Source organism: Theropithecus gelada, chromosome 7a (assembly GCF_003255815.1).
Source record: "Theropithecus gelada isolate Dixy chromosome 7a, Tgel_1.0, whole genome shotgun sequence".
In the NCBI taxonomy this organism is placed as follows: Eukaryota; Metazoa; Chordata; class Mammalia; order Primates; family Cercopithecidae; genus Theropithecus; species Theropithecus gelada.
In genome coordinates, this window is record NC_037674.1 from 15264050 (window position 1) to 15286165 (window position 22116).

The window sequence follows — 22116 nt, forward strand, 5'->3', positions numbered from 1 at the left end:
TTTGTTTACTTTATACAAGCTTAGTTGTCTGCTCCTAGGGCTGCAGAAAAATGGAAGAAAAAAAGCAACTTCTTTTAGGTCAGGATATTGGTAACCCCAAGAATTTATAGCTGGTGGCTTTCATAACAAGATGAAAGACTAGACAAACCAAAGCAAAAACTATAGAAGGCAGGCAGGAGAATTTAAATAGCTGTCTGTGGCCTATTGTACACAGGGCAAATGGCCTCAACCATTCATAGGCCCGGCAGGCAAGTAATTGATGGTCTCAAGGATGAATCAGAGTTTAGTCATTCAACAAACACTTATTATCACCTGCAATTTGCCAGGGAAAAGTGATGCAGGTCCGAAATCCTTTATCCACAACTCTTTATTGAGAGGGAGTTTCTCTCTGTCACCCAGGCTGGAGTGCAGTGGTGCGATCTCAGCTCATTGCAACCTCCACCTCCCAGGTTCAAGCGATTCTTGTGCCTCAGCCTCCCAAGCAGCTGGGATTACAGGTGTCTGCCTCCACACTTGACTAATTTTTGTATTTTTAGTAGAGACAGAGTTTCATTATGTTGGCCAGGCTGGTCTCGAACTCCTGACCTCAAGTGATCCTCCCGCCTTGCCTCCCAAAATGCTGGGATTACAGGTGTGAGCCACCATGCCCAGCCTTTTATCCAAAACTCTTGAGACTTGATGGGTTTCAGAACTCAGAAGTGCTTCTGTTCACGTTTTTGTGTGCACATTACACACGTTACCTAATACCTTCCTCAGTGTCTGGGGCAGCATCGAAAATCAAACACAATGAAACGTAGAAATACTCAAATTTCACACTGAACAGATAAACACTATTACTAACCTCATGTTAGTTCAGGCTAAATTTACTGCCAATAAATTCAGGTTAGATTTTTTTTTCCAACTTCTTTTAGTGGGGATGTGTTGTAATATAAATTTCAGTTTAGTAGCGTATGTATATCATTTATAAATAACATTTTGAGGTGCATGCTACAAACTTTTGCATTTGTAAAAAGTTTGGATACTGCCAGTTTAAAGTATCTATAATTTATAGATAGTTACAAATTGCTAACTTATTTTGGCTAGCTTTCCACAACAGCAAAAGGTCTGCTCATTTATAATTGGATAGCTTTTAGAAACATCCCTCCAAAAAACTTGCTTCAATCCCTGGATCCGCCAGTAGTGTATGGTGGTGTTTGTTTTCCTTTATCTTCAACAATACTATATGTGTTAGACTGTTTCATCCTTGCCAGGTAAAGGAAACATATCTCATTTTAATTTTTATTTATTTATAAATTATCTAGAACACCTTTGTTTACAAACCATTGATTTTTCTTTTCCTGTGAACTGCTCATGCTCTTTGGTTTACTCTTCCACCCTGTGGTCCATTTTCTTGTTTATTTGTAAGAACTAAATATCGTAAGAAAATTAGCATTTTGGGTCTATCATGCATATATTTTCTCCTAATCATATGCCTTTATTTACATAATTTATGTGATTTTTTAAATGTGAATAGAGTCAAAATGACTTATTTTTTTGTGTTATGGTCTCTTTGGGGTTTTTTTTCCCCCTCTGCTCCAATGTTACTAAAAACCAAATTCTTCAAAGTTTACTTTCAACTTGTTCATGACTTCGTTTTTAAATTTTCATCAAATAAATATAAGTAGTTTTTTTTTTTTAAGTTCTTCTTTCCATTGAAGTATGGGCCTAGGCCACCTCCCCGTGTGCATCCTTCCTCTTCCTGCTAAGCAGCTAGACAAATACAGGCCGTTGAATTTTTCATTGTCTTCCACTCATTTGAAATGCCATTCCTACAAGCCCAATGCCTGGTAAAACAAACAAAAAACTTTCTGAAATTGTTATTGAATGAAATAATTCTCAAATGTATTTTGAGTCTCTTTTTTTCCTTGTCTGGAATGCTTGGTCTCTGGCTTATCTTAGCTTCAATGCTACATCCTGCTACCTCCTCAGATAGTTCTTCTTTGATAACCACATTTAATTACATACCCTCACACCCGAAGTCATTCGCTAAGGAGAGCACCACGTCATCTCTTCAACAGCATTCTCTAAACTTGCACTTACATGTTTATGATGTTTGTTTTCCCCCACCAGACTGAAGTTCCTTGAGAGCAGGAACCATATCCGTGTTCTCACCTCTGTGGACTAAGCACAGTGCCTGACACACAGTTAGTGCTTAACAAATGTGGGTGATGGATGTGTGATGGGTGAATGAGTGGATGCAAGGCCTGTGGACCAAAGAGTGCCTAACCCTGCTGGGACCACATTTGCAGAATTATGCTTTATGGAAGGACCCACACATTTATCAAGGATTATTATAAAGCCGTATAAGAAGTGACCTTATGAAATTTGTACACATAGTAGAAGAGAACAGTGTTTATTATATGGTACTCCTTGTAAGGTTCATGTTATAAATTTCTGTTAGCATTTAGTGTTGCTAAGTACTTTGCTTCCCTGAAATAATTTTTGGGTTTTCTCTTTTCTGATGATACCACGTTTCTCTTTTTGCCCCGCCTGCCAGGACATTCCGAGAAAAAAATCAAGGCTCAATCCTAGCAACTTAGGATGGCATAATAAAAGAGTGGCTTATGGGAGGAGACAGGGTTTGGAGTCAAGGCGGGTTTGAATCCCAGCTCTGTCCCTGTGTATCTGTGGGCAAGAATGTAAAACTCCCTGAACCTGAGCTTCTGTATCTGTAAAATGGAGATGGCACCTGCCTTGCAAAGTTGGTAAGGTGCCTGGGCCATGGGAGTGCTCAGCCATTATTTTTTCTCTCAAGACTCCCCTTTTTCATTATATACATAGAATATGAACTACTTCAAACCCACTTTGGAAAAAGGGTATATAAGTGGAAGAACAAGGGTATTTGGTGATTTGATGAAAAGCAGTTGATTGAAAACATGCAGTTCTGTCCTTGTCAAGGGTTTTCATTTGTTAACATCTCAGTATTCAGATCTCAATTAAAATCTCCCCTGCTCACAGAGGCCTTCCCTAACCCACCTGTCTGGATATCTTCTCCTTGCCCACCACTGTGTCCCTCTACTCTGCTTTGTTTTCTTTACAGCACTCATCACTATTTGAAATCACTTGTCTTCTAGTTTGTATCAGCTGGTTGGGACTGTGTCTGTCTAAATTTACCTCTGCACTCCCAGCTTCCCGGAGAGCACCCAGACATGATAACTCAGTAACATCTCAATGAATGGAAGCTGAGTGGAACATTTTGGTTCGTTCCCTAGATAACTTAAAAAAGGAAAATGCATTTTCTCTGGCTCAGGTTTTGTTTTTAAATCATGCTTTTGGAAAGTATGCCAGATTATCTATGTAAAATATAATTGCAAATATTTTTAAAGTAGAACTTTTGATCTAAAATGATCATTATCTTAATCATTAATGATTGGCTCTACAGCTATGAAAAAAAGTTTTTGTTTTTCCTCTTTTAGGTCAAAGAGCCCCCTGAAATCAATTTAGTTTTGTACCCCCAAGGCCTAACTGGTGAAGAAGTATATGTAAAAGTGGATTTGAGGGTTAAATGCCCACCTACCTATCCAGATGTGTGAGTACATTTATAAATAACTTTGACATGGTTTCAGTTTTCTGTTTTGACAACATAGAAACAGATTGAAATTAGTAGTATTTTCTCCTCCCTGCTCCCATTCCACATAAAATTTCATTTCCTATATTTCAACAAAACTACATCAGCAATAGATGTTTTCATGAAACCTGTCTCATTTTAAGCCTGTTTGTAGCTATAGAATTGTCACTGCAGATACTAATATTTGCCCAGTGACTATTTTGCTTCCTTTGATGTGTTAACTTTTGTTTATTTATTTCTTCATAAGTTAGGAAGAGGAAAAATTTGGAAGAAAACGATAGAGGCATGGTGACTATTGAAAGCACTTACATAGTTAGAGTATGGTTGGTATTAGAAACTCAGCAAGTCTGTGCCTGAGATGACCTTTCGCTGCCTAGAGTGAGGGAGAGTATTTGGAGCTGTCCTTCCTCTCAGTGGGGCACTGCTGGCGAGTGTCCATTGTGCAGGGCTGTGCCATGCACTGCAGGATGCTTAGCATCCCTGGCCCCCACCTACCAATGCCACGAGTGTCCTCCAGGCATTGAAACAACCAAATAACCTGCATATTTCCAAATTCCCCCTGAAGGCGATGTCACCTCTGGTTGAGAACTTTTAGTTAGAGATGGGATTTCACTGTGTTAGCCAGGATGGTCTTGATCTCCTGCCCTCGTGATCCGCCTGCCTCGGCCTCCCAAAGTGCTGGGATTACAGGCGTGAGCCACTGCACCCAGCCAGCCATCAGCCCTTAAGTATGTATATTTGGTGTAATCTTTCCCCATACATCCCACATGCAAAGGCAGGTTGGCCTGGATGGCGTTAAGTAGTTTGAACTTACTGGATGGGGAACCAGTGAAGGTTTCTGAGAAGGAAAGGGACAAATAAAAAGAAACTCTGCTTTACACAGTGGGTGGTAAATTTATGGAATTTATTATCCTAAGAAGTGATAGGGAGGATATGAAAAGACAGATAGGTGAAAATTGAGCTCCTTGAAGTCAGTAACCGTTCTTAGCCCCCAAAACTGTACTGAGAGTATTATAGTAGGTGTACTATACCTACTATAAAAATATTAATGAAGCATTAATGGAAAAAGATCATTAAAAATTTATGAAAGGAAATTAAGACAGTGCCTCTCTAGGTTTTTTTTTTCTCCTGACACCAAATACATTATGCCTTTTCTGATACCGTGTGGGTGTCCAATAGTTCAGTTCAATTCTGACATTATCTGTAGTTAGCATAGACCCCACAGATTAAGGACTCAGTTCCACAAGATTGCCTCCATTTCTGATGCTAGTTGCAAGTCCCAATACTTCTGACCATTTATAGCCAGTATTTATAACTGGCTATAAATTTGGGGGTTTCCACCGCCCCCTCCTAAGTTGCGATAATTGCTAGAATGCGTCACAGAACTCAGTTTCTGTGAGTTACATTTACCAGTTTGTCATAAAGGATACGGCTGCGGAATAGCCACATGGAAGAATTATGAAGGGTAAGGTGTGTGGGAAGAGGCACAGAGCTTCCATACCCTCTTCAGGCATGGCACCCTCCCAGCACCTCCCTGTGTTCTTCAACCAAGAATCTCCCTGAACCCTGTCGTTTAGGGGTTTTTACGGAGGTTTCATTATGTAGAGATGATTGATTAATTAAATCTTTGGCCACTGGTGATTGAACTTGATCTTCGGCCCTCTACTCCTCCCCAAAGATCTGGGATGGGACTGAAATTTCTCACCCTGTAATCAAGGCTTAGTTTTTCTGGTGACCAGTCCTGATCCTGAAGCTACCCAGGTACTGACCAGAGTTACCTCATGAGCCCTAACTCCAGTATGGTTGGAAGGGATTTGTTATGAAAAACATAAGATGCTCTTCTCACCCCTGTTGCTCAGGAAATTCCAAGGGTGATAGGATCTCTGTGCCAGGAACAGGGATCAAGACCAAATATATAATTTTTTATTATACCATAGCCTCAAGAATTCAAAGTGTTTAGTCTTGAAAAATCAAAATGAAGAAAAAGTTATATGTGCTATAATGTTATACATATGTAAGTGCTAAAATATTAATTATAGCATTATTTGTGAAAGTAAAGCAATTGGAAGCAGTCTAAATGTCAAACACTAGAGCGAGGTTTCTTCACCTTGGCAATACTGACATGTGGGCAGTTGTTGTGGGGGCCGTCCTGGGCTTCGTGGGATATTTAGTAGCATCCCTGACCTCTGTCTGCTAGATGTTGGGAGTACATTTTTCCCCAGGTTGTGACAATCAAAAAAAGTCTCTAGATGTTGACAGATATCCCCTGGGGCCAAAATCACCCCTGGTTAAGAATCATGGCACTAGATAACTATTCAGGTAAATCTTAATGTGTCCACTTGATAAAAATATTATGGGATGATTGTTTTTAACATTGAAATGCTGATAAAAAGTTAAAAAGCAAGCATTATAATATCAGCTACATAAACTATGAATTATATGGCAAGGAAATAAAGAGAACATTAGAATTTTCTTTGAAGTTTAATTAGCATCATTGATGAATTTTTCACCATGCTGTTAATATTGCTGTATAATGATTACTTATTTTTTAAATTATGACAAAAAGCTTAATTTAGGGTAATATTCTTACCCTTTTGAATACAGTACAGGAAAACATTGCTTTTCTGCAGAGTAGTCCTTGATACTACTGTGAAAGAGAGACTCCTGGGTTAGATTCTGGAATTCTGGAAATTTCAGCCCCATCCCAGACCTTTGGGGAGAAATTCTGGAAATTCTAAATTCTGGAAATTTCAGCCCCATCCCAGCTCTTTGGGGAGGGAGGAATCTAACCCTGGATTCCATACGTAGACTGAGGACTGTATGGTTGGTTTTTCTATTCTTTCCCTCATATAAACTACTTTCTGTCAAGTTTTATCTACAGAAATAGATAATGATCATAGCACCCTGTCATACTGAAGCATTGAGAGAACGCATAGATAAGTGCATACTCACGACTTCACGGGGTGAAATGCCATGAATTACTCAGAAATGCTTGGTAAAAAGTGATGAGTCATCATCTCTTCAGTTAAAATTAAATAACTCCTATTTAATCTCAGAGAGTTGTTATTGGATATTTATTGGTTGGGAATGAAATGAAATCCGAGGGCTGGTTGTGTAATTTCCTTGAGTTGAAAATGTTGACTTAGATGAGCTCTAGGCAGAGTTGCAGAGAGTGTACATGACTAGATGTATTTATACACAGGAAGTGAGCATTTCCACCTTGTTTCCATCAGAATGAGTGATTGGGATGCAGCAGTGTGTTGTGGGAATACTGGAGGGATCGCCAGGGCTCCGTCTCACCTAGTTATTCTTGTTCTGCTTTATGCTAGAGCACACCTGAGTGCAGAGCACTTGGCCTTGCCAGTGAGCTGTCAGAGCTAGGTTAATTCACATCAGCTGCAACCTAGGGTAGAGAATTACCATACAGAAGAGCACATGGTTAAGTTACTAGGCTAGAGTCAGCCACAGAACTGGAATGATTTTTTTTGTTTGTTTGTTTTTTAAGCGAAGAACTCAGAGTTAGGGATCCAGGGCAAATCATAGGAAATAAATAGTAATTGATGTTGGGAAATTTCAATCGGATTGTAAAGCTGAAATTAGATACAGGGGTCAAGGAAGTCTGACAGCTCAGACAGAAGGCTTTGGCCAGCCCACTTCTTCCCTGTAGGATGCAGGTGACTCCACTGTGTCAACTGGAGTTACAGGGATATGTTGAAGTCCCTTTGAGATTAAGGACCTCAGGCCCAGAGTGCTTTCAGTTTAGCAAAATTTGATCCAAACAGTCTAATTTTATTGGCCAACCTCTTTTTTTTTTTTTTTTTTTTGCCTTTTCCAGAGTTCCTGCAATAGAGTTAAAAAATGCCAAAGGTCTATCAAATGAAAGTGTTAATTTGTTAAAATCTCGCCTAGAAGAACTGGCCAAGAAACACTGTGGGGAGGTAAGATTTGTTAAACTGGAATTAAGACAGTAAACTTCCCCATTGCACCTCAAATCCAATTTTGAGTAGCATGTTTTGTGTTTTATTGGTTCTACAAAAGGGAACATTGTGATTTTTATTTATTTAATAGGATTAATGAAATGTGTAGTCTATAGATGGTACTATTGATGCTGAAGAATGTTTCTGAAAACATTCAGAAACATGGGCCCCATCCCATGTCGGGGATGGTGGCTCACACTTGTAATTCCAGCACTTTGGGAGGCTGAGGTGGGAGGATCACTTGAGTCCAGAAGTTTGAGGCCAACCTGAGCAAAATGGCGAGCACTTGTCTCTAAAAAATTTACTGAGTGTGGTGGTGTATGCCGATAGTGCAAGCTACTCAGGAGGCTGAGGTGGGAGAATTGCATGAGCCCAGGAGTTTGAGGTTACAGTGAGCTATGATCACACCCCTTCACTCCAGCCTGGGCCATAGAGCAAGATCCTGTCTCTTAAAAATAAAAAAAGAGGCCGGGCGCGGTGGCTCAAGCCTGTAATCCCAGCACTTTGGGAGGCCGAGACAGGCGGATCACGAGGTCAGGAGATCGAGACCATCCTGGCTAACACGGTGAAACCCCGTCTCTACTAAAAAAATACAAAAAACTAGCCGGGCGAGGTGGCGGGCGCCTGTAGTCCCAGCTACTCGGGAGGCTGAGGCAGGAGAATGGCGGGAACCCAGGAGGCGGAGCTTGCAGTGAGCTGAGATCCGGCCACAGCACTCCAGCCTGGGCGACAGAGCGAGACTCCGTCTCAAAAAAATAAATAAATAAATAAAAATAAAAATAAAAAAAGAAGAATTTTTCTGAAAACAGTTGATGTGAACCCAGCCACACTTTTTGTACACTTTGGATCTGGCATCATGACTTGATCTTGACTTGAACCTTTTTGTTGGAAAAATGCATCAGACAAGCAATTTCTGACTGCCTCTCCCCTTTGCATATCAGAGGAATTTGTTGTTTTCTTTCTCAATAATTAGCAACACACTCTACTCCTTCAATGTCTATCATATACCTGAGCATTTACACTGAGTTCAGTACTCATTCTTTTTTAATCTGCTGAACATTAGGATCTACATATGAGTTCTCTCTTGGGTGGCACAGCTCTCTCTGGAAGGCAAGACTAAGTGTCTTCTGGAGGCAGAGTATGGGTGTGCTTTCCTTAGGCCAGACCAGTTCCCTCGAAGTATAACACTTGTTTGCCTCACTTTTGTGTAAAATCACTCAGTGTTTTTACCTGGCAGCTCATGCTTAACGATCCCTTTATGTGAAAGCTGAGAAGAGGTGCCCTCGGCTTCCGTGTCTGTTTCAGACTTTTATTAGAGATAACCACAGGTAACATTCACCTCACAGAAAGTAACTGGACAGATTTTTACTTGCTTTTCATAACACAATGAGTCATAGTACAATCCATGGACTGCCTTTTAGCTGTAAAAATTGTGTCCATTGAAGTTGCTGCTTCCAAGAACTTCAGTGATTGATGAGATATAGAAAGTGAGTGTAGAACAGCCTGGATTAAAAAACTAGGCCTTGGGAATGATTCCAAAGTTCTTTCTAGTATACGGGACTCCAGTGTCTAACTGAAAAATAATATGAAGTTATATGGAAAATTCAACTACAGAGAAACTTCTGGTTTCCTGGATTTTTGATTTGTGTTTAATTTTTTTTTTTTTTTTTTTTTGAGAGACAAAGTCTGACCGTCTTGCCCAGGCTGGTCCCAAACTCCTGGCTCAAGCAATCCTCCTACCTCAGCCTCCCAAAGTGCTAGGATTACAGGCCCAAGCCACCACACCCAGCCTGATTTAAATTTTTATTTTGAGATAATTACATATTTATATATACACCTCTTACCCAGTTTGCCCCAACAGTAACAGTTTGCTGCACTGTAGTACAATGTCATAACCAGGATATTGACATTGATACAATCAAGATACAGAATATTGTTCTCACCACAAGGATCTCTCATGTTGCCCTTCTGCAGCCACTCCCTAAACTCTACCCTCTCCACATCTGCATTGCTCCTTGGGTCCTAAGGCCCTAGCCAGTGTGCGTTCTACTCTTTACCTTTCAGGGTCATCTTACACTTGTTTTATTTGTAATGTCCGGGGTTTTTTAGTTGTGTCTGGTAGAAGGAATAGGAAAAAGTAGGTATACTCCATCTTCCCAGAAGTGGAAGTCCTGATTTGTGATTTTTAATATTTACTATGTTCCCAGTAACTAGTAAGAGTCCCATGCCTTTCCTGTCTGTTCCACTACAGCTGCCTTTTGTGAAGGGAACATGTCCTGATTATTAAAAGAGGCAGAAACTGGTAAAGACATAGTAGTTTTGTACACCAGTGTTTATAGCAGCGTTATTCACAAGAACGAAAAGGTGGAAACAACCCTGGGTCCACTGACAGGTGAATGGATAAACAAAATGTGGTATATACATATAAGGGAATATCATTCAACCTTAATAAGGAAGGAGGTTCTGACACGTGCTACGAAATAAATGAAACTTGAGGACATTATGCTAAGTGAAAGAAGCTGGTAACAAAAAGGCAAACACTATATGCTTCCACTTACATGAGGTACCTTGAGTAGTCGAGTTCATAGAGGCAGAAAGTAGAACAGTGGTTGCTAGGAGCTATGGGGAGCAGAGAATGGAAAGTTATTTAATGAGTACAGTTTGAGAAGAAGAAACAGTTCTGGAAATGGATGATGGAGATGGTTGTACAACAATGTGAATGTACTTAATGCTACTGAACATATATTTAATGGTTAAAATAGTAAATATGCTGTGTACATTTTGCCACAATTTAAAAAACACAGGCGTACCTCTAATTGTGCTTTACTTTATTACATTTCACAGATTATTGTGTTTTTTACAAATGGAAGGTCTGTGGCAACCCTGCATTGAGCAAGTCTATCAGTGTCATTTTTCCAAACAGATGTGCTCACTTCATGTCTCGGTGTCACATTTTGGTAGTTTTCACAATGTTTCAACTTTTTCATTATTACTATATTTGTTTTGATGATCTGTTATCCATGACCTTTGATGTTACTATTGTAATTGTTTTGGGGCACCATAGACTCTGCCCATGTAGACAGCAAAGTTATTTGATCAATGTTGTGTGTGTTCTAACTACTGACCAGCCATTCCCCTCTCTCCCTCCCTCTCTTCTTGGGCCTCCCTATTCCCTGAGACACAGAAATATTGATACTAGCCCAATTAATAACCATACAATAGCCTTAAATGTTCAAATAAAAAGAAAAGTTGCATGTCTATCTTTAAATCAAAAGCTAGAAATGATGAGGTTTAATGAGATGAAAACCAAGATAGGCCAAAAGGCCTCTTACACTAAACAGTTAGCCAAGTTGTGAATGCGAAGGAAAAGTTCTTGAAGGAGAATAAAAGTGCTACTCAAGTGAACACATGAATGATAAGAAAGCAAAACAGCCTTATTGCTAATATGGAGAAAGTTTTAGTGGCCTGGAAAGAAGATTAAATTAGCTGCCACATTCCCTTATGCCAACGCATAATCCAGATCAAGGCCCTAACTGTCTTCAATTCTGTGAATGCTGAGAAGAGATGAGGGAGCTGCAGAAGAAAAGTTAAAAGGTAGCAGAGCTTGGTTCCTGAGGTTTAAGGAAAGAAGCCATCTTCATAACATAAAAGTGCAAGGTGAAGCAGCATGTGGTCATGAAGAAGTTTCAGCAAGTTATCCAGAAGATCTAAGATAATTGATAAAGTTAGCTACAGATTTTCAGTGTAGATGAAACAGTCTTATATTGGAAGAAGATGCCATCTGGGATTTTCACAGCTAGAGAGGAGAAGTCAATGTGTGGCTCCAAAGCCTTATTAAAGGACAGACTGACTGTCTTGTTAGGAGCTAATACAGTTGCTGACTTTTCAAAAGTTGAGGCCAGTGCTCACTTACCATTCCAAAGTTCTAGGACCCTTAAGAATTTTGCTAAATCTCCTGTGTCTTTATAAATGGAAAGGCAAAGCCTGTATGATGGCACATCTGTTACAGCAGGGTTTACTGAGTATTTTAAGACCATTGTTGAGACCTACTGCCCTGAAGAAAAAAGATTCCCGTTAAAATATTATTGCTCATTGACAGCACACCTAGTCACCCAAGAACTCTGATGGAGATGTACAAGGAGATTATTGTTGTTTTCATGCCTGCTAACACAACATCCATTCTGCAGCCTGCGGATGAAGGAGTCATTTTGACTTTCAAGTGTTACTATTTAAGAAATACATTTTACAAACTTATAGCTGCCATAGATCGTGATTCCTTTGATCTGATGTATCTTAGCAAAGTAAATGGAAAACCTTCTGGAAAGGATTCACCATTCCAGGTGCCATTAAATACATGATTTATGGAAAGGGGTCAAAATATCAACATGAACAGGAGTTTGGAATATGATTCTGACCCTCATGGATGACTTTGAGGGGTTCAGTACTTCACTGGAAGAAGTAACTGCAGAAGTGGTGGAAATATCAAGAGGACTATTACTAGAATTAGAAGTGGAGCCTGAAGATGTGACTGATTTGTTGCAACCTCATGATAAAACTTTAACAGATGATTAGTTGCCTCTTATAGATGAGCAGGGAAAGTGGTTTCTTGAGTGGTTCCTGAAGATGCTGTGAACATTGTTGAAATGACAATCGAGCATGTAGAATAGTTCATAAACTTTGTTTTGAAGCAGCAGCAGGGTTGGAGAGGATTGACGCCAGCTTTGAAAGAAGTTCAACCGTGACTCAAAGCTATCAAACAGCATTGAATGCTACAGAGAAATCTTCCATGAAAGGAAGCGTCAATCGATGCAGCAATCTTCATTGTTGTCTTCTTTTAAGAAATTGCCGCAACCACCCCAGCCTTCACCAGCCACACCCTGATCAGTCAGCAGCCGTCATCAAGACAAAACCCTCTGTCTGCAAAAAGATTATGTCGTCCTGAAGGTTCAGATGATCATTTGTATTTCTTAGCAATAAAGTATTTTAAAATTGAGGTATATACATTGATTTCTACAGACATAATGCTATTTTACACCTAATAGACTACCATACAGTATCAACATAACTTTTTTTTTTTTTTTTTTTTGATACGGAGTCTCACTCTGTCGCCCAGGCTGGAATGCAGTGGCCGGATCTCAGCTCACTGCAAGCTCCGCCTCCCGGGTTTACGCCATTCTCCTGCCTCAGCCTCCCGAGTAGCTGGGACTACAGGCGCCCACCACCTCGCCTGGCTAGTTTTTTGTATTTTTTAGTAGAGACGGGGTTTCACCGTGTTAGCCAGGATGGTCTCGATCTCCTGACCTCGTGATCCGCCCGTCTCGGCCTCCCAAAGTGCTGGGATTACAGGCTTGAGCCACCGCGTCCGGCCAACATAATTTTTATATGCACTGGGAAACCAAAAACTGTGTGTGACTTACTTTATTGTGACATTTGCCTTATTGAAGTGGTCTGAGACTGAACCTGCAATGTCTGCGAGGGCTGCCTGTGCTAGCGTTCATCTGAGTCATCGTCATATAATGAGATTTGAATGGACATTAAACATGGGAAGGCACTGCGCAAATCACTCTTCTTGTTTATCTAAAATTCGTTTCCATTAAGTCTGAAGTACTGGAAAGTCTAAAATAGACATAATTCTAAAGAAATTGTTTTTATTTTCAAGTAAAATAGAGTATAATTAGGTACTAAAGCATGGCATAGGGATTCATTGTGGTATGGCATTCACTGAAACTTGCCTTTTAAAACTAGGAGTCATTTAATTATTTGAATGGAAATAAGTACTCAAAAACAGCTTGTTCTTAAGCACTTCCAATTGCTTATAATTTTTAATCTATATACAGCTCTTTGTCATGTAAAAGTAAACTTAAATATACTCTATTTTTTCAAATTTTTAAAGCCAAGTTTATTTTTTTATTAAGTTATTCAACAAATATTTATTGTCTGTGTACCATGTGTCAAGTGCTATTCCAGCACTGGGAAAACCACAGTGAGCAAACCACACCGTGGGCTGCAGTGGGAAGGGAACAGACAGAAGGCAGTGAAATAACTGCACAACCAACCAGGCAGTTATAAGTGCCATGAAGAAAATCAGGGAGAGGGGTCTAGAGAGTGTGACGGTGGAGTGGCTGTTCTTTACAAGGCGTTCAGGAGAGGCCTTCAAGACTTGAGCAGAGGTCTGAAGGAGGCCAGTGAGCCCTGTAGCACCAGGCAAGTAGGAGGCAAGAGCCAGTTTGGAAAGCAGTTCTTTTCATCTAGTCTTAGAAGGTTTATCAGATCGATTTGTACAGAAAACTCTAGCAAAGTAAATAGAACAGCAAAAGAAAAACCCTCGGCCGGGCGCGGTGGCTCAAGCCTGTAATCCCAGCACTTTGGGAGGCCGAGACGGGCGGATCACGAGGTCAGGAGATCGAGACCATCCTGGCTAACACAGTGAAACCCCGTCTCTACTAAAAATACAAAAACTTAGCCGGGCGAGGTGGCGGGCGCCTGTAGTCTCAGCTACTCGGGAGGCTGAGGCAGGAAAATGGCGTAAACCCGGGAGGCGGAGCTTGCAGTGAGCTGAGATCCGGCCACTGCACTCCAGCCTGGGTGACAGAGCGAGACTCCGTCTCAAAAAAAAAAAAAAGAAAAGAAAAACCCTCCACAGCTTGGCTTCTGCCTCCTTTTTGGTTTAGAAGTGGTTTCTCTTTGACATGATAGAAATTGCCTACTTTCCCCAGCTTTCCTTAGGAGAGCTTTTCTTAGAATAACCTGCCTCTTAGACTGTAGACTAGTGTTTCTGACTCTAAAGTGAAATATATCCAGTAAATGCCACAGCTTCTGATGTAAGAAAAAATGCATTAACATCACCCAACAAGAGCTGTACTTTCTTTGTATTTGCTCCCCAAGAGAAAGGCAGGATACTAAATGAACTAACTTTATATTTTTGTGTACAATGACTTCTATTATTATTTACCACCCTGTTAAGTCCCTTTAGAAATGGTTTCAAACATATAATGAAAATAAGAGTTTTAAAATTGCTTCATTGTAACTGAGGAAAAAAATCTCAGTGTTATGTTCCTCATCTGCAGAAGGATTGGCACTCTTTACCTCTTTGGAGTTGGGTAATCACTGAGGGAGGGGTCTCAGAAACCTTTATTCCATTGATGTATCAACCCAAGTATGACTTGCATCTCCTGGGGGTAAGGGAAGGGGGCTTCCTATGTTCACATAAAGAATGTGTGAAAGGGAGACCATTTTCTTCCTCATTCTAGATGTGAATGCTTCTGTAAGTGGAAATAAAGTGCTTTCTAAGTATTTATCAGCCTCTTATATAAAATACTTTCTAAGTATTTATCAGCTTCTTACTGAAACATTACTAACAAGGAGATAATGAGGCCTTTAAATATTTGCCTCTGTTCTTCCAACAGAATATTTTCAGTATGTTGCATAGACAGATAAAGCTCTGATGTTAGCAATGAGTATTCTCTGCCCAACTCTCATTATGTAGACAGGTTTTCTAGTTGGGAAGACAGCTTTTACTTTCATGCAGTCTTAAATGTTTTATCAGATTTATTTCTAAAGAAAAATATTTTTTTGGATGTATTATAGAGAAAATGCCAATAAGTTGAATAGGTCTACAAAAGAAAAGTGAAGCTTTTTATTTACCTAGGTAATCATCTGTCTTGATAATAACACAATGCAATGGGCCCTTTAAAAGCTTTTTCCTGCTGTGATTGTCTCATATACCAAATTCAGAATATGTCATATTGAAAAGAATAATAGCATTCTAAGTGGGCCTCTGACTGCCGATTTGCTTTCCTGTTCTGTAGCCTCTCCTGTTTGGGCCTTCCCATTGTTTGATCATTTGTGGTTGATTTTTATGCGTTTAGGTGATGATCTTTGAACTGGCTTACCATGTGCAGTCATTTCTCAGTGAGCATAACAAGCCCCCTCCCAAGTCTTTTCACGAAGAAATGCTGGAAAGGCGGGCTCAGGAGGAGCAGCAGAGGCTGTTGGAAGCCAAACGGAAAGAAGAGCAGGAGGTGAGATGCCCTTGTCCATGTCTGTGTGCATGCCAGCCTGGAGAATTGCAAACTACTGTAGGTTTCATCTGTCTCTGCCTACAAACTTATCTTTAAGTTTTGCCCAACCTTTCATTCAAGAAAGGTAGATACATGTGAGAGTATGAAAAAGTGAGCCAGACGTGGTGGCTCACATCTGTAATCCCAGCACTTTGGGAGGCCAAGGCGGGCGGATCACAAGGTCAGGAGATCAAGACCATCTTGGCTAACACGGTGAAACCCCGTCTCTATTAAAAATACAAAAAAGATTAGCCAGGCATGGTGATGGGCACCTGTAGTCCCAGCTACTTGGGAGGCTGAGGCAGGAGAATGGTGTGAACCTGGGAGGCGGAGCTTGCAGTGAGCCGAGATCACGCCACTGCGCTCCAGCCTGGGCCACAGAGCAAGACTCCATCTCAAAAAAAAAATAATATGAGTGATTCCCTCCTGACACTTATCAATACTGCCCCTTAGAGCCCTCAGTCCAGGTCTTAAAGAAATAGAAGAGAAAAGAAGCTGTTTAACCAAACCACCTGTGGTCTTTTGGAGCTTGTGAGGGTGTACAGGAATTCACTGTGTTTTAGAGGCTATTTTCTTCTTCCCTGTGCGAGACAAGTATCTCATGCCCAAATGAGTAGCAAAAGTCAGATAATAAATTTTTTGTTTAAACATTTAGATGTATATATTATCTTTGATTTAAAGGATTTTAAAAATAAGACAGTTTACATCCTTATGCAAACAGATTAAAGAAAAAATACAAATGGTTACTGTTTGTATTTAAATCAAAGATCATATATGCATCTAAATGGTTACCATTTGTATTTTATAAACTCCTGTTTATATCCTATGCTGACAGTCTAAAGCTTTGTTTAAATATAGGTTTGTTTAAATACAAATAGTTGCCATTTGTATTTAAATCAAAGATAATATATACATCAAATGGTTACCATTGGTATTTTTCTTTAATTTGTTTGCATAAGGATATAAACTCCTGTCTTATTTTTAAAATCTTTTAAATCAAAGATAATATATGCATCTAAATTTCCTTTTTGATTTTAATTTATTTTTCCAAATGTTTAAATTTGTATTTGTTTTTTCTATTTAGTACTTTAATCAACTTATCTAGAGCTTATTTTGATTCAGGTTATTAAAAAAAGCCTAAGTATATTTTTCTTAGGCATTTTCCTAACACATTTATTAAATAATAATTCTTTAAGTGATTCGTAATACTTCCTTTATATGTTTAAAAATAGTTTAATGTATTTTAATATTAATAGCAAACTTGCAAGAACTGCATAGAAGACAGATAACGTTAAAAACATGTACTTCCATGTAGGCCAACTCAGTTAGAAAAGTATAGTGAGGCCAGTTGTGGTGTCTCACGCCTGTAATCCCAGGACTTTGGGAGGCTGAGGCAGGCAGATCACTTGAGGCCAGGAGTTCGAGACCAGCGTGGCCAACGTGGCAAAACCCTATCTCTACTAAAAATTAAAAAATGAGCCGGGCGTGGTGGCTCACACCTGTAATCCCAGCTACTCAGGAGGCTGGGGCACAAGAATTGCTTGAACTCGGGAGGTGGAGGTTGCAGTGAGCCAAGATCATTCCATTGCACTCCAGCCTGGGGGACAGCTAGACTCTGTCTTAAAAAAAAAAAAAAAAAGAAAAACATAGTGAATGGGTGTAATCTACTGTATGATAAGAATGCTACAAACCGTTTAGTTGCCATCAATAAAAAATGTACTTGTTTTGATCCTTCTGTAGTTGATAAGCTTGATGATTGGGTGTTCACACACATGTGAGATACGCCACCCTTGAACCTTGTTAGGACATCAGCACATTACCCATCTGACACGAAAGCAAAAGAAAGAAAGAAAAGAATTTACTTGTTTTTAAAAAAATCCAAATACTAGCATTATCCAGAAATATGTAACAGGTTTATCTATAATTATTATAAAGTTGAACTGCGGAAACTTGTTCACTGAAACATTTTGATTTGTATTAATGCTTTACATCCCCCCATTTATATTAAAAATTCACACATGAATGAAAATAGAAAAAAGGCCAATACGTGATTTCTGTCCCCTTTTTCCACTCACAATCATATATGTAGGTACCTTTTGACCCCATGGGAAAAAAATATGTAACATTTAGAACTATTAGGAATAAGAAGATAATTTTTTTTTTTGGGGGGGGTGAGGGAAGAATGAAATTTCCCATCATAGTGGATTCTTTTTTTTTTTTTTTTTGAGACAGACTTTCACTCTTGTAGTCCCAGGCTGGAGTGCAGTGGTGTGACCTCAGCTCACTGCAACCTCCACCTCCCAGATTCCATTGATTCTCCTGTCTCAACCTCCCAAGTAGCTGGGATTACAGGCTTGAGCCACCATGCCCAATCCATTTTGGATTCTTAACCTCGCTCTCCACGTGTGCGTCATGCTAGCTGGATATCTTTCAGCACAATTGTTACGTGTTTGGCATGGATAGATAGCACACGGATTGGTGTTTTCAAAAAGGCCAACCAGATAGGCCTCCTTTGCCTCCTGCAAAGCACCAATAGCTGCACTCTGGAAGCACAGATCTGTTTTAAAATCCTGAGCAATTTCTCTCACCAGATGCTGGAAGGGGAGTTTGTGAATCAATTCGGTGTACTTGTGGTAACGTCTAATTTCCCGGAATGCCACAGTATCAGGCCTGAAACGCTAGATTTCTTCACTCCTCCAGTAGAAGATGCAGTCTTGCAAGCGGCATTTTGTAGCCAGAGGCTTCAACCCGGGAGGCAGAGGTTGCAATGAGCCAGGTGCTTTACCACCTGTGGATTTGTGAGCAGTCTCCTTTGTATTATACAAGCCGTAGTATAGAGACCTCCTTACTTACCCACTTCTCCTTCTGCTGGAGTTATAGATGGTGCAGCGGCAGCTGCAGACACAATTCTTAAGTGCATCTTAACTGCTTACCTATACTAGATTCTGTTTGTCAATGATCTGTTCAACTCATCTGTTTTTTCTTGAATCTCTACCACACTCTTTGAATTATTATATCTTTATAATGTTTTAATATCTGACAAATCAAGCCTACCCCCCCCATCCCTTCGTCTTCCATTGTTTTTGTTTCTCAGCCATTCTCACCCATTTATTCTTATAGAAGATCTACAGAATTGCTTTCCCAGAGTCAAAACAAAACAAACCTCCTGGGATTTCTATTGAGTTTTTAAAAACTTACATATTTATTTAGGAAGAATTGGTATCTTCACAGTATTTAGACTTCCCATCCAGGATTGTTTCTTTTTCCAACCAGTACTATTTGTTTTTGTTTTCTGCTTTTTGGATTTTTTTTTTTTTTTTTTTTTGAGACAGTGTCTTGCTCTGTCGCCCAGGCTAGAGTGCAGTGGCGCGATCTTGGCTCACTGCAGCTCAAGGGATCCTCCCACCTAAGCCGCCTGCATAGCTGGGACTACAGGTGTACTCCACTGCACCTACCTAATTTTAAAATTTTTTTGTAGAGACAAGATCTCCCTATGTTGCCAGGCTGGTCTTGAACTCCTGAGCTCAACCAATCCTCCGGCCTCGACCTCTCAAAGTGTTAGGATTACAGGCATGGGCCACCGTGCCCAGCACCATTTATATATCTATTTTTATCTTTTGGTGAGGCGTTCTAATTTTCTAGATAGTAGGGTTTCTTAAAGTTACTTTTAGCGTTTTGTTCTTAGGTTCTTATGCCTCTTTTTTCATTTTATTTTGTTTCTGCTTCATTTTGTTTATCCTGTGCTTTTACATTAACACTGTCGTTTTTAGGTGCCATTGATTTTGTTACTTATTTTCTATTTAAATGTGTAGCCTAGTTATTGTTGGGAGTTTGTAGTTCTTTTTTTTAATTATTTTTATTTTATTTTATTTTTATTTCTTGAGACAGAGTCTTGCTCTGTTGCCCAAACTGGAGTGCAGTGGTACGATACTGGCTCACTACAACCTCCACCTCTCAGGTTCAAGCGATTCTCCTGCATTAGCCTCCCGAGTAGCTGGGATTATAGGTACCCACCACCATGCCTGGCTAATTTTTCTATTTTTAGTAGAGATGGGGTTTTGCTATGTTGGCCAGGCTGGTCTCAAACTCCTGACCTTGTGATCCATCCACCTTGGCCTCCCAAAGTGATGGGATTACACGTGTGAGCCACCGCGCCCTGCTGGGAGTTTCTAGTTTTTATTATTGTCCTTGTTGTTAGGAAGGCTAATTTTTATTAGAAGATAGTGACTATTTAGCTAACAATTTTGTTTTCATCTACTGCTATAGCTACCTATAAGTTTGAGGTATGTTTTTACATGTTGTATTATTGCTATTATGGTTTTTGGTGAATCTCTTAATAGTTTTGATATTTATAATCTGGAATTTTAGAGGAATAATACAAAATAGAGATCAAAACACCACTTTTAACATTGAGAAAGCTGGGCCGGGCGCGGTGGCTCAAGCCTGTAATCCCAGCACTTTGGGAGGCCGAGACGGGCGGATCACGAGGTCAGGAGATCGAGACCATCCTGGCTAACACGGTGAAACCCTGTCTCTACTAAAAAAATACAAAAAACTAGCCGGGTGAGGTGGTGGGCGCCTGTAGTCCCAGCTACTCGGGAGGCTGAGGCAGGGGAATGGCGTGAACCCGGGAGGCGAGGCTTGAAGTGAGCTGAGATCCGGCCACTGCACTCCAGCCTGGGCAACAGAGCCAGACTCCGTCTCAAAAAAAAAAAAACAAAAAAAAAACATTGAGAAAGCTGATTGGAAAATGCAGGTGATTAAAGAATGGCAGGTAGCTGTGGTACTTGGGCCATGGCCACCCCAGGTCCAGGCATTGAGGCTTGCTTAGCCCACCTTCACCAAGCTGACCTAGATCCCCATGGCAGAGAGCAGGCACAAGTGCTTGTTCTCTGCAGATAGACAGATATCAAACAGGAGGGGCTAAGACAAATGTGAGAAGAAGTGAGAAGCCAACAGTGTTGCTGTAGTGGAAGTCTCCTGCATGTGGAAACATGAAGAATGGGGAGTAGATGCCCCTCCCCACACATTCTCAAACCTGTTTAAATGGGAATGCCTATTGCATAAGAACTCTGATAAAACCGATAGAACTGCAGTTTGTACTAAGATGCTGTATTTTAAGATCTCTTAGGAAAAGAGGGTTTGAATTATTGAAAGTTAAAAGATTTTTCTGTAGTTCCATAATTTATATGTTGTATAGATTTCAGAGATTGCCTTTTGATGATGGTTTGATTTATTTCAGCAACGTGAAATCCTACATGAGATCCAGAGAAGGAAAGAAGAGATAAAAGAAGAGAAAAAAAGGAAAGAAATGGCTAAGCAGGTACCCTATCAACTCCAACATAATAAAATAATTTACATTTTGCAAAACAAAGTGTTTTTATTTCCACTGATGACATCTGTGTTACTATCAGTAATACAAAATAAAATGAAGCACTAAAAATAAATAAATATTCACCGTGTATTTCAGACTCCCCAAATAGGTGGCAAAATTTAGAGTTTTATGTTGTCAGTAGATGATTTAGACTTACATAATTACTATAATTTATCAAATGAGGGAGGGAAGAGATTGCGGCTTTAATAATTAACTTGGACTAAAATTGTTTCTTTTTGAGACAGAGTCTTGTTCTGTTACCCAGGCTGGAGTGCAATGGCATGATCTCAGCTCACCGTAACCTCCACCTCCCAGGTTCAAGCAATTCTTGTGCCTCAGCCTTCCGAGTATTTGAGATTATAGGTGTGTGCCACTACGCCTGGCTAATTTTTGTACTTTTTAGCAGAGATGGGGTTTCGCCATGTTGGCCAGGCTGGTCCTTAACTCCTGGCCTCAAGTGATCCACCCACCACCACGGCCTCCCAAAGTGTTGGGATTACAGGTGTGCGCCACCGCACCCGACCAAGAATTCTTAATACCTGGAAAATAAAATGATTTGTTGATACTGAAGAGGGAATAGAAACCATATGGAGCTGCCTGAAATTTCATTCAGTGATGAAAAAGAGTTATTCAACAGAGCAGATTTAAAAGGCAGTGGTGAAAAAGGATAGAGTACTTTTTCCTTTATTTTTCCTGAGTCTAGCTCAAGCAAAAAACCAGTCAGACATGTTTGGAGAAATTCAGATAAAATGTTACTCATTCTCTTTTACATAATTATAGCATTAAACTTAAGGGACACGATGTGGTAGCAGGAGGCAGGAAGCTGAAGCACAAGCCAACTTCCCCTGGTTTAAAGCTTCAGCTTTTCTACTGCCTCGCTCTGTGACCTTGGCAAGGTGACATTCTCTGTGACTCACTTTACTTGTCCCTTAAAATGGGACTGATAATGCCTTTCTTTCTGTCTTGTATAATCACTTCCACAGACAAGTGTACTGCCCTATGTGAAACTAAACCTGCGTAGAAACGTAAGATGAGATCCCCGTTTCCACCAGTGCTCCTGTCTTGCGCCTGACCTGCCTTCCTGTCAGCCACTCTCTA

The 22116-nt window shown here is 40.1% G+C and overlaps 1 protein-coding gene and 1 non-coding gene across 2 annotated transcripts in view; both read left to right on the top strand.

Annotated features, from left to right (window-relative positions):
• EIF2AK4 (eukaryotic translation initiation factor 2 alpha kinase 4) overlaps nucleotides 1-22116 on the top strand; it is a 106935-nt gene that overhangs the window by 1938 nt on the left and 82881 nt on the right. Inside the window, exons 2-5 of the mRNA XM_025390492.1 lie at nucleotides 3456-3568; nucleotides 7443-7545; nucleotides 15453-15605; nucleotides 20887-20967. Of these exons, the coding sequence (XP_025246277.1) occupies nucleotides 3456-3568; nucleotides 7443-7545; nucleotides 15453-15605; nucleotides 20887-20967 (450 nt within the window). The remainder of the gene's footprint in view (nucleotides 1-3455; nucleotides 3569-7442; nucleotides 7546-15452; nucleotides 15606-20886; nucleotides 20968-22116) is intronic.
• On the top strand, nucleotides 17373-17474 carry LOC112628194. Its single transcript, XR_003120363.1, has one exon. It is a non-coding gene; the product is annotated as a small nucleolar RNA U13 (small nucleolar RNA).